This window comes from Geotrypetes seraphini, chromosome 9 (genome assembly GCF_902459505.1).
Source record: "Geotrypetes seraphini chromosome 9, aGeoSer1.1, whole genome shotgun sequence".
Classification (NCBI taxonomy): Eukaryota; Metazoa; Chordata; class Amphibia; order Gymnophiona; family Dermophiidae; genus Geotrypetes; species Geotrypetes seraphini.
This window is the reverse complement of record NC_047092.1, coordinates 164,275,688-164,289,148: the sequence shown is the minus strand read 5'-3', so window position 1 is coordinate 164,289,148 and position 13,461 is coordinate 164,275,688. Positions and strand designations below refer to the sequence as shown.

The 13,461-nt window shown below is 44.6% G+C and overlaps 1 protein-coding gene across 6 annotated transcripts in view; it reads left to right on the top strand.

Annotated features, from left to right (window-relative positions):
- Nucleotides 1–13,461, top strand: part of IFT80 (intraflagellar transport 80) — a 166,646-nt gene that overhangs the window by 53,159 nt on the left and 100,026 nt on the right. For all 6 annotated transcript variants that reach the window (XR_004540679.1, XM_033959223.1, XM_033959221.1 and 3 more), the window contains one exon: nucleotides 7,116–7,253. Coding sequence is in view for 5 of the 6 variants with exons in the window: in XM_033959223.1 (XP_033815114.1) it covers nucleotides 7,116–7,253 (138 nt within the window). In the remaining variant the exon portion in view is untranslated. The remainder of the gene's footprint in view (nucleotides 1–7,115; nucleotides 7,254–13,461) is intronic.

Here is a 13,461-nt window from a genome sequence, read left to right as displayed (position 1 = left end):
TAAACTGCTAACGCAGTTTAATAGAAGAGGCCCACAGTGAAGTGAGGACCATAATAGCACCTTCTGAGTCTTTGATTAATTCAACTGGAATACTTGTTTTTCAATAAAGTTTTAATTGCTGCTATGACTTCTTCTTTTAAAATATCTGGTTCTTCTTTGGTGTCAGTTTCCTGTTCAAATTCCCCAATGTTATCTTCATTGCCTTTTTTTGTATAGATTTTCCATATGTTCTTTCCATCTCTTTTTAATGCTTTCTCGATCATTCAATATCATTTCATTGGCATCTTTAAGCATCCCCAATCGAGGCTGGCATTTCTGCTGCAATCTCTTAACCTCCTGATACACTAATCTGGTTATTCTGTTTACTTGTTCCGATTCAATTTTCGGACAAATATCCTTTAGATATCGTTCTTTGTCTTGCCAAACTTGATGTTGAAACACTTGGTTCATTTGTGATACTAACATAAGAACATAAGAATAACCTTACTGGGTCAGACCAATGGTCCATCAAGCCCAGTAGCCCATTCTTGCGGTGGCCAATCCAGGTCACTAGTACCTGGCCAAAACCCAAGGAGTAACAATATTCCATGCTACTGATCCAGGACAAGCGGTGGCTTCTCCCATGTCTTTCTCAGTAACAGACTATGGACTTTTCCTCCAGGAAATTATCCAAACCTTTCTTAAAACCAGCTACACTATCCGCTCTTACCACAACCTCTGGCAATGCGTTACAGAGCTTAACTATTCTCTGAGTGAAAAAATATGTCCTCCTATTGGTTTTAAAAGTATTTCCCTGTAACTTCAAGTGTCCCCTAGTCTTTGTAATTTTTGACAGAGTGAAAAATCAATCCACTTGTACCCGCTCTACTCCACTCAGGATTTTGTAGACTTCAATCATATCTCCCCTCAGTTGTCTCTTTTCTAAGCTGAAGAACCCTAACTGTTATAATCTTTCCTCATACGAGAGGAGTTCCATCCCTTTTATCATCTTGGTCGCTCTTCTTTGAAGCTTTTCTAGTGCCACTATATCTTTCTTGAGATAATAAGACCAGAATTGAACGCAATACTCCAGATGAGGTCACACCATGGAGCGATATAGGGACATTATAACATTCTTAATCTTGTTAACCATCCCTTTTTAAATAATTTCTAGCATCCTGTTTGCTTTTTTGGCCGCCGTCACACATTGGATGGAAGGTTTCATTGTATTGTCTACGAAGACACCCAGATCCTTTTCTTGGGCGCTAAGCCTCAAGGTGGACCCTAGCATCCAGTAACTGTGATTCAGGTTATTCTTCCCATTGTGCATCACTTTGCATTTGTCCACATTAATTTCATCTGCCACTTGGATGTCCAGTATTCCAATTTCCTAAGGTCTGCCTGCAATTTTTTACAATCTGCATGCGTTTTAAACAATTTTGAACAGTTTAGGGGCTCCTTTTACTAAGCTGTGCTAGTTGTTTTAGCGTGCGCTTAGCGCGTGATGCATTGCTGCACGCAATAGACGCTAAGACCACCATTGAGCTGGCATTAGTTTTTACGTGTAGCACGTGGGGCAGCGCACGCTAATCTGCAGCACGCGCTAAAAACGCTAGCGCACCTTAGTAAAAAGAGCCCTTAGTGTCATCTGCAAATTTAATCACCTCACATAAGAACATAAGAATTGCCGCTGCTGGGTCAGACCAGTGGTCCATCGTGCCCAGCAGTCCGCTCAAGCGGTGGCCCTTAGGTCAAAGACCAGTGACCTAACTGAGTCTAGCCTTACCTGCATGCATTCTGGTTCAGCAGGAACTTGTCTAACTTTGTCTTGAATTCCTAGAGGGGATCATTTATAAATAAGTTAAATAGTACTGGTCCAAATACAGACCACTGCAGCACTCCACTGTTTACTCTCCTCCATTGAGAACAATGACCATTTAATCTTTCCCTCTGTTTTCTATCCAATAGCCAATTCTTAATCCACAACTGAAGTTCGCCACCTATCCCATGACTCTTTAATTTTCTCATGAGCATCTCATAAGGAACTTTATCAAAAGCTTTCTGAAAATCTAGATACACTATATCAACCGGCTCACCTTTATCCTTTAACGTTCTGGGGCAAGAGCAAGCTCTACAGGAGAGATGGACTGCACCTGAGCGTGGCGGGAACAAGACTTCTAGCAAACAACGTCAAGAGAGGAATAGAACAGGCTTTAAACTAAGAGAAAGGGGAAAGCCGACAGTCGACCTAGCGTCGATGATTCGGAAGAAGGTATCCCGTGAAGATACTAAGGGGAAAAAAGGCAGGGAAGAAACAAGAGACAAATTACAGGAGTCAACTAACCCAGAAGAGGAGGTTAGAAAGATTGTAGCAAAAGAGAAGACACCAAAGACTGAAGCACAGGGAAAAGAAATGAAGACGACAAAATGCCAGGATCTAAACTGCATATATACTAATGCAAGGAGTTTAAGAAACAAAATGGGGGAGCTAGAAGCCATGGCCAATGCAGAGGACATAGACATCATTGGAATCTCTGAAACGTGGTGGAATGAGGAAAACAAATGGGATACAGCACTGCCGGGGTACAAGCTCTATCGCCGGGATAGGTCAGGTCAGAAAGGAGGAGGAATAGCCCTATACGTAAAAGAAAGCATACAATCGACAAGAATGGACACAGCGGAGATGATCAACAAACTGGAATCGCTATGGGTTAAAATACCGGGTAGGAAAGGGCATGAAATAAAGATGGGCCTATACTATCGTCCACCCGGGCAAACCGGAGATAGCGATAAAGAAATGGATGCCGAGATGAAGCGAGAATGCAAAAGTGGTTACACAGTTGTTATGGGAGACTTCAACTATCCTGGGATAGACTGGAGTCTTGGAAGCTCAAGATGCGCTAGGGAGACAGAATTCCTGGAGGCTATACAAGATTGCTTCATGGAGCAGCTTGTTAGAGATACCGACGAGAGGAAATGCCACTCTGGATTTAATCCTAAATGGACTAAGGGGACCTGCAAAGGAAGTGGAAGTAGTGGGACCGTTGGGAAACAGTGATCATAATATGATCAAGTTCAAGGTTGAAGTAGGCATACCGAACGGAAAGAGAACCATAGCGACATCTTTCAACTTCAGGAAAGGAAACTATGAAGCAATGAGGGAAATGGTAAGGAAGAAACTTAGGAACACTTCCAAAAAATGGCAAACAGTAGAACATGCCTGGTCTTTTTTCAAAGACACAGTGAGCGAGGCACAAAATCTGCACATCCCCAGATTCAGAAAGGGGTGCAAAAAGGGTCGAACAAAAGACCCAGTATGGATGACTAAAATAGTGAAGGAAGCGATAGGCAATAAGAAAAATTCATTCAGGGAATGGAAAAAGGACAAAACTGAAGGGAACCAGAAGGAGCACAGGAAGTATCAAAAAGAATGTCACCGTGTGGTTCGAAAAGCCAAAAGAGAGTATGAAGAGAGGCTAGCCAGGGAGGCACGAAATTTCAAACCGTTCTTCAGATATGTTAAAGGGAAACAGCCAGCTAGGGAGGAGGTAGGACCGCTGGACGAAGGAGACAGGAAGGGAGCGGTGAAGGAGGAGAAAGAAGTCGCAGAAAGACTCAACATGTTCTTCTCGTCTGTATTTACAAACGAAGACACAACCAACATACCGGAACCTGAACAAATATTCAATGGAAATCAAGCAGAAAAATTAACATCCATGGAAGTGAGCCTTGATGATGTACACAGGCAGATAGAAAAACTTAAAACTGACAAATCCCCGGGTCCGGACGTAATCCATCCCAGGGTTCTGAAGGAATTAAAGGAGGAGATAGCGGAACTACTGCAGCAAATTTGCAACCTATCCTTGAAAACAGGCATGATCCCGGAGGATTGGAAGATAGCCAATGTCACGCCCATCTTTAAAAAGGGATCAAGAGGTGACCCGGGAAACTACAGACCAGTGAGTTTGACTTCGGTTCCGGGGAAACTGACGGAAGCACTGATTAAAGAACACATCGATGAACATCTGGAAAGAAACGAACTTTTGAAAACAACCCAACATGGTTTCTGCAGGGGGAGATCGTGCCTAACGAACTTATTGCACTTCTTCGAAGGAATTAACAAACGGATGGACAGAGGAGACCCCATAGACATCATATACCTTGATTTCCAAAAAGCCTTTGACAAGGTGCCTCACGAACGTCTACTCCGGAAACTGAAGAACCATGGAGTGGACGGAGACGTACATAGATGGATCAGAAACTGGTTGGCGGGTAGGAAACAGAGGGTAGGGGTGAAGGGCCACTACTCGGACTGGATGGGGGTCACGAGTGGTGTTCCGCAGGGCTCAGTGCTCGGGCCGCTGCTATTTAATATATTCATAAATGATCTAGAAACAGGCACGAAGTGTGAGATAATAAAATTTGCGGACGATACAAAACTATTTAGTGGAGCTGGGACTAAAGAGGAATGCGAAGAATTGCAAAGGGACTTGAACAAATTGGGGGAATGGGCGGCGAGATGGCAGATGAAGTTCAACGTTGAGAAATGTAAAGTATTGCATGTTGGAAACAGAAACCCGAGGTACAACTATACGATGGGAGGGATATTATTGAATGAGAGCAACCAAGAAAGGGACTTGGGGGTAATGGTGGACATGACAATGAAGCCGACGGCACAGTGCGCAACAGCCGCTAAGAAAGCAAATAGAATGCTAGGCATAATCAAGAAGGGTATTACAACAAGGACAAAAGAAGTTATCCTGCCATTGTATCGGGCGATGGTGCGCCCGCATCTGGAATACTGCGTCCAATATTGGTCTCCGTACCTTAGGAAGGATATGGCGTTACTCGAGAGGGTTCAGAGGAGAGCGACACGCTTGATAAAAGGGATGGAAAACCTCTCATACGCTGAGAGATTGGAGAAACTGGGTCTCTTTTCCCTGGAGAAGAGGAGACTTAGAGGGGATATGATAGAGACTTATAAGATCATGAAGGGCATAGAGAGAGTAGAGAAGGACAGATTCTTCAAACTTTCGAAAAATAAAAGAACAAGAGGACACTTGGAAAAGTTGAAAGGGGACAGATTTAAAACGAATGCTAGGAAGTTCTTCTTTACCCAACGAGTGGTGGACACCTGGAATGCGCTTCCAGAGGGAGTAATAGGGCAGAGTACAGTACAGGGGTTTAAGAAAGGATTGGACAATTTCCTGCTGGAAAAGGGGATAGAGGGGTATAAATAGAGGATTACTGCACAGGTCCTGGACCTGTTGGGCCGCCGCGTGAGCGGACTGCTGGGCATGATGGACCTTAGGTCTGACCCAGCAGAGGCATTGCTTATGTTCTTATGTTCTTACATGTTTAGTCGCACCTTTTTCTCTATTGCCAGAAAGTTTTGCTCGTCTTCTTTGTTCTGCTACTTTTCTGGATTCTTCTGAGATCCAAGGTGATTTCTTGGCTTTCTTTCTCTTCTGGAGTGTTTTTTTTGCTTCATCACTAATTACAATTTTGATGTAATTCCACAACTCTTTGGGCTCTCTGTCTCCTGTATCAAGACAGGCAAATCTGTTGTCTAGTTTTATCCAATAAAAGAACCATAAAAATTGTAGAACTTAAACGGAGCTGGATTCTCAAAACTTGCCAATAAAATCCAGCATGTTGATAGGTGCCTGTAGTGGAAATGACTTTTATGGGAGATTCTCAGCATAATTGCATGCAAATTATATGCACGCTATATGTGCGGAGAATCACCATTAAATAGCAGACCTTGTCACATTCCTGGGGGAGTGAAAGCAATTTTTGTCCTTCCCATCGTTCTCGCCAAAATAACTTGAGCTCCTCTGCCCATAGATATTTCCAGGGGTACAGGCAGCAGCACTATGGCAATCCCAGATGCCAGCAGCCCTCTGGTTTTTATGTCACCTTGTACTCCAAACAGTTCCAATTACACCAGCCTCTGATCTGCTCCTCTGCATAATGGGGGGCAGTTGTCAGCATTTTGGAGGGAGTGGGAACAGATATCCTCAGAGCAATTGATGCTGGACATCATCTGAAAGGGGCACAAGATTGAGTTCCTCCATCTCCCTCCAGATTTGTTTCTGGACTCTCCAGCCAGGATGTCAGAAAAAGAGACCAAGATCTGAGCCATGCTTCAATAGCTCTTAGACAATCACATCATAGGGCCTTTCCCTGATGACGAATCGGGCTCAGGCAGATACTCCTTATATTTCATTGTGCCCAAGATAGGCACAGAGGTCCTCTGTCCCTTCCTAGAAATCAGCCATTGTTTGGTATGTCACCATACGTATGGACTCCTGAGGAGATATAACAGAATGGAAGATTAGGTTCTTACCTTGTTAATCTTCTTTCTGTTAATCTTCTCAGGAGTCTGTATAGCCTGCCCTCTGTTTCCTCAATTATGCCTGCCTTTCTGCCTCGGATATTTCTAGGTTCCAGTCCTGGAGTTCTGTCAGCCAGATGGCCAAATATAAGATTGTCTTGTATACATAAGGGCATTGTTAAGCCTCTATCTCCCTTGATGTTAGTGTTTATTGCACTCAGCAAGTTGGTTTACATTGCTGCTATGCTATACATGTTTTAAATGTTTATTGACATAAAGCACTGTTTTTTTAAATTCTATCTTTAAATGAGAACAATCAATCAATGTGTTGCATTCATAGAACAATAATTAGTTGTTCCATCTTCAATTCTCATCCAATTAGTTCATCCTACAAATTTTAACAATCCTCAGAAACACCACCTTCGACTCCTATAATTCATAGTCTTAGGCTTTAAGTGTTGTTTCCTCACCAGATCTTACTTCTACTAACGATATTGTTTAAATATATAAATAGTTTAGCTTTGTGTCCTTACAAAAGTGACTTATCTTAATTGTGGTCTTTCTTCCATGATAACTTTGCAAGAATTTCATATAAATATTATCAATTGATCAAACCTTAATATAACTTTATACTTTCTCCCCTCCCCCTATGTGTTTTTACTTGTGAAGAGTACATACACAAATTTACACCTTTTTGGATTTCTCACACAGAAATCCTGTAATAAAATTATAGCTATTCTGACTGCATTTTCAATTAGGGAAATATATTTTGATTCTGAATATGCATATCTTTTTTTAGGTCTGGGACAGTTATGGTCGTCCACTGTTCAGTTCACAGTCTCATGAGTATCCTGTAACTTCAGTTGCTTGGGCTCCTGATGGAGAATTGTTTGCTGTGGGATCTTTTCATACTTTACGTCTGTGTGATAAAACTGGAGTAAGTAACAGCTTTTAATAAAAGCTTGGTATTGATATAGTATATTGATGATAGATTGAATTACTTGAGGTGAATACATACACTGGTAATTGTGACTTTTGCTTGGCTTTCCATTGGCTGATTTGGTATGTGTGATTATCTCTGCTTCTTGACTTTCTTGTTATTAATAGGTCAAGCAACTTCTCTTGATGTCATTCATAATACAATTTTTTAACCATAGGTAAACTTATGGTTATTAGAATAACTATAATTTTATTTGTCTTGCCTTGCTGCTATCTTCTGTTGTATCCTGTCTTTGACTGCTATTTATTATGGGGTCAAGTCAATTGAGCCTTATGGGGTCAAGTCAATTGAGCCTTAACCGTAAGAGCTCAGATAATACCATCTTTTTATCAAACAATCCTTAAAAAGTATGTATATGAATTGACCAAGTAAAGTATTTGTTTTAATTGATTTAAAGATTAAAATGTAACATTTTTTTATTCTTGTCAAATTTTTTTATTGTTTTATGGTTATTTTCTGTTATGTCCCTTCTGGAATCAATAGGTGTTTTATCCCAACCAGTGAACCAGGTCTTGCAGAAAACCACATACTTTTTTCCTCTGCTCTTTCCACATGGCTGAGGAACACAGAGCCCCCCCCCCCCCTACAGCTTTTATTTCTGCAAGCAAACCATGCAGAAGTGCTTCTGATCTGCTCTGCTTCTTTTTCTTATTTTTTCACATGTTTGTCTTTTTATCATTGACCTCTGTACCTTGAGATCCCTTTTATTTATTATTTATTTATTTAGTCGATTTTCTAGCCTATCCTCCCAGAGGAGCCCAGAACAGGTTACAATTTTGCATACATAGTGGAAGGATAGCAACAAAGTTACAAATCCACACATAGCAAATAAACATAACAACCGATTGAAGGGATAAACGGCTACAGTGGGATAATTCCTATGTACTGTATGTAGGAGTGAATACATGTTTAGGGGATTGAGCACAGTAGCAAGGCAAACAATAAGGCAATATAAGTATAGCAAGTACAAATACAATACATTCGTTGCATAGGGCAAATACATTCAATGCAAAGGACAATTTTAAGGCACTCTAGGTGAAGGTACATGTAGTAGGGAGACAAGATCTTATTATTATTAGCGGTATATAAGAATTAAATTAAATTAAATTGTGTAGCTTGGAGTTGGGTGCATGCATGGAGACTTAGTTACAGCTACAAGTCAAATGGGAGGGCACATACAGTGAGACAGTATAACTTTGCTGGTGTAGAATTAGAGGTTTGGGTGTCTTTAAGAGAGTCAGGTAGTCGTTACCGCCTTCCTGAAGCTTAGACCCGTCAGTGATCGGATGGTTGGCGGGATTGTGTTTCATAGTTTGGGTAAGAAGTGTACGGAGTGTTTGCAGGCATTTTCCAGAAGGAGGATACTTGCCAATGGGGTGGAGAATCTTCTCTTGGCTTGTGATTGCAGGGGTCGGTTGGGGATATAGATTGCTGGTTCTTTTGCCATGTAGGATGGGACCATTCTGTCAAAGAATTTGAAAGCTAGTGTAAGAGCTTTAAAGGTGCAACATTTCTGGATGGGTAGCCAGTGTACAGCAGACAGAGCTGGAGCGAAGGGGTCATGAATAGTTAGGTTCTTCAGAAGGTGAACTACTGTATTTTGCATTCATTGCAATCTTTGTAAGTTAGTTGCAGATAGTCCAACTAGTAGTGCGTTGGAGGGGTTCACTGCCTGAGAAAGGAAGAAGTTTCTGTGGAGCCAGACTGCAGCTGCGAGCAAGCTTCAATTGGACCTGTGGAGCTAGCCTGCTGTGTGCTACAATCAGAACTTGGGGGCTGTTTCCCTGAGAGCATGCTTGCCTTCTGACCTTGTCACAGGTTTAAGCACTCAGGGTATCAGTACGCAGGCTGTGTTTTCCTGCCCTGTTCATGTTTCGAGGCTCCGAGGGGGCAGTGGATATGTCTTCACTAGGAGATAAGCTAACGTATCTGGGAATAAAGCTGTTTAGTTATGCAGATGGCATAACTTATGATTCCTATCTTAGATTCTCTCTCTCAAGTCACCCACATTGTCACAAAAGTATTTAGACTAATGGAACAATGGATGACTGAATTTAGACTGAAACTAAATTCAGAAAAAACAACTTTTTCTCGCCTCCCCACATCAAAATTACATTGAAACATCTTGACTATAAACAACATGACATATCCAATTGACTCAACCATTAAGATCTTAGGTGTAATCTTGGACCAGAATCTGACCATGAAAAATTAGGTGAATGATCTGGTAATGGAGGGTTTTCATACTCTATGGAAGCTCTGCTCAATCAGAGCATATGTTGATGTCACCTTATTTAAGACTCTTGGTTCAGACCCTGGTCCTAAGTCAGTTGGACTACTGTAATATTGTTTACTTGGCAAGAACATTGAAAAACTTGAAGAGATTGTGCATTGTCCAAAATGCAGTGGTGAGATTAATTTTCAATCTAAAGAAGTCAGACCATGTCACTGCTGTCTTTCGCAAATTTCACTGGTTGCCAGTGGAGGCTCGATTTAAGTTTAAGTTCAGGTGTGCTATAAAACCGTGTTTGGTCTTACCCAAAGTTACCTCACGAGTTCATTTTCATTCACAACTAGCAAACATACTAGATGTTCACATGCCATTTTCATTTTGCCATCAGTAAAAGGATGTAAATTTTAAAAATTCCACCAACGTCTCTTATCCTATCAGGAAGCATCCTGGAACAAAGACTTGCATCTCTTAATCATTACTTCCAGCACATATTTAGATTTCAGGAGGCATTTGAAAACAAACTTGTTCACCAAGTACCGTATTTTCACGCAGATAACGCGCACCCGTGTAAAACGCGCACACGGGTATAGCGTGCAGAAACCACGATTTTATGTACAAAAACTTTTGTATACCGCGCTCACGGGTATACCGCGCATGCAGCCCGACTGTCCTTTCGCCCGCCCCGACTCTCCTCTGGCCACCCCGACTCTCCTTTCGCCCTCCCCGACTCTCCGTGCGCTGTCCCGACTCTCCGTTCACCCGCCCTGACTTTCCGTGCACTGCCCCGACTCTCCGTGCGCTGTCCCGACTCTCCGTTCACCCCCTTGAAGGTCTGTCCCCATCCTGAAAGCCTGATGCCCCCCCCCGACGTCCGATACACCCCCCCCCCCCCCGGCAGGACCACTCGCACCCCCACCCCGAAGGACCGCCGACTCCCCGACAATATCTGGCCAGAAGGGAGCCCAAACCCTCCTGGCCAGGGCGACCCCCTACCCCCACCCCGCACTACATTACGGGCAGGAGGGATCCCAGGCCCTCCTGCCCTCGATGCAAACCCCCCTCCCTCCAACGACCGCCCCCCCAAGAACCTCCGACCGCCCCCCAGCCGACCCGCGACCCCCCTGGCCGTCCCCCACGACACCCCCACCCCCCTTCCCCGTACCTTTGGTAGTTGGCCGGACAGACGGGAGCCAAACCCGCCTGTCCGGCAGGCAGCCAACGACGGAATGAGGCCGGATTGGCCCATCCGTCCCAAAGCTCCGCCTACTGGTGGGGCCTAAGGCGCGTGGGCCAATCAGAATAGGCCCTGGAGCCTTAGGTCCCACCTGGGGGCGCGGCCTGAGGCACATGGTCGGGTTGGGCCCATGTGCCTCAGGCCGCGCCCCCAGGTGGGACCTAAGGCTCCAGGGCCTATTCTGATTGGCCCACGCGCCTTAGGCCCCACCAGTAGGCGGAGCTTTGGGACGGATGGGCCAATCCGGCCTCATTCCGTCGTTGGCTGCCTGCCGGACAGGCGGGTTTGGCTCCCGTCTGTCCGGCCAACTACCAAAGGTACGGGGAAGGGGGGTGGGGGTGTCGTGGGGGTTGGCCAGGGGGGGTCGCGGGTCGGCTGGGGGGCGGGCGGAGGTTCTTGGGGGGGGGCGGTCGTTGGAGGGAGGGGGGGTTTGCGTCGAGGGCAGGAGGGCCTGGGATCCCTCCTGCCCGTAATGTAGTGCGGGGTGGGGGTAGGGGGTCGCCCTGGCCAGGAGGGTTTGGGCTCCCTCCTGGCCCGATATTGTCGGGGAGTTGGGGAGTCGGCCGGGCAAGAGGGCTTGGGCTCCCTCTTGCTCCGATCGTGGATGCGGGTGCGGGTGGGAGCGCGTGCGAGCGGTCGTTCGGGGTGGGGGTGCGAGCGGTCTTGCTGGGGGGGGTGAATCGGGCGTTGGGCGGGGTGGGAACTATGTAAAAAAAATTTTGTATACCGCGCTCACACGTATAACGCGCGAGGGGTATGCGCGGTAGGTAAAAACGCGTATAACGCGCGCGTTATATGCGTGAAAATACGGTATATAGGAAATTAAGTTATTCTATTCAGTTGTAACAACGTTCTCTTTTGTAAACCACATGTAGCTTCACGGTCCTGCGGTATATAAGCAGAATGTTATGTTAAGTAGTGGGAATTAACAATGTGCAAGTGGACTTCCTCAAACAGCAGACTCTGGATCCCGGAGAATGGACCCTTATCTCAGGAAGCGTTCGACAGCATTGGGAGCACCTGATGTTGACCTGATAGCATCAGCAGCCAACAAGAAAGCAGCTCCATTTTTCAGTCAAAAATACAATCCAGGAAGTGACAGCCTGGACACTCTGGTTCAGCCATAGCCACAAGCAAGTCTTCTGTATGTATTCCCTCCATTTCCCATGTTAGGGAGTCCTGCAAAGAATAATGTCACAACTGGGACTGGTAGTTTTTGTTGCACCAGACTGGCTGAGGCATCCATGGTATGCAGATCTGGTCCGTTTAAAGAGGGTTATTCTCACAGGGCCCAATCACCCTGGAGGATCCGGAGCTCTTTGATCTTACAGCATGGATCTTGAACATTCAGCTTTAGCACACAAAGGTTATTCGGAAGTGGTGATTGCAACTCTCCTAAAGTCCAAGAGGCAGACAACATTGGGCACCTATGCAAAGGCCTGGATGAGTTTCCAGGGCTGATGCACACAGAAGAGTGAGAACCTGGTCACAATGCTAACTTCTGTGGTTCTAGCATTCCTTCAAGAAGGGCTGGAAAAAGACCTAGGGGTTGGCTCCCTCAAAGCACAGATAGTGGGTTTCTCATGCTTCCGATCCCAGACTAATAAAAGGACATTGGCCTCTCACCCAGGTGAGTCCAGATTTTTGAAGGGAGCATTGCATCTGCATCCTTCTGTACATCAACCTTTTCCAACATGGAGTCTTAATCTCGTTCTGTGGGCTCTCACTAGAGCTCTATATGAGCCTTTGGAGAAGGCGTCATTGATGGACCTGACAGAACAGCATTTTTAGTGGTGGTCACATCAGCATGTTGGATGTCTACGGGCTTTATCCTGCAGAGAACCTTTTCTCAGAATTTCAGAGACTTGGGTATTACTGTGGATAGTCTCCTTTCTTGCCAAAGTAGTATTCAGTTTTCACACCAACCAGGAAGTATGGTTTCCAGCTTTCACTCCCTCAGGGTCCTAGAAGAGTAACAAAGTTCTGAAATTGTTGGATGTTCATAGAGCGTTAGCTCATTATCTGGAAATTACAAATAAGTTTGGACTGTCGTATCATTTCTTTGTGTTGGTGGATTTATATGACCATTTCGATAGCAGAAAGCAACTTCCTATATCATTAAGGCACATTCCACTTTGAATGTAGCATCCTCCTGGGCAGAGTCTAGAGCACTTTCCCCTGAAGAAATTTGTTGATCCAGCCACATGGTCCTCCCTCCTTACTTTCACATTGTTTTAAAGGGTGGATGTAGCAGCCAAATTGCATATAACCTTTGGATCTTCAGTACTTTCAACAGGTTCATCTGTCCTGCCCTAGATTCTGGGGTCTGCTTAGGTATGTCCCACAGGTTTAAAATGTTAAATGTTATGATATGAGCAGAATAGACGTGGTTCTTGGGGAGAGCCCCCGTTCCCCTCCCTGTTATGATTCTTCTCTAGGGCTGACCATCTGTTTTGATCTGAACTGAGGAATTACAGGACAGCCCAGAGTGAGGGGAGGCAGAGCAAAAAAATGTAAAGGTGGCTCTCCACTCTAGATCTCACGATCAGAGATATTCGACCCACAGGTTCAAGAGTGATGTGCCTATTTAGGTACTTGCCTTAATAATTTTCTTTTTAGCAATCTTCTTTTTACCTCTGCCTGTAGGTAGTTGATGCTGAGCATTGTCCTATGTTTTT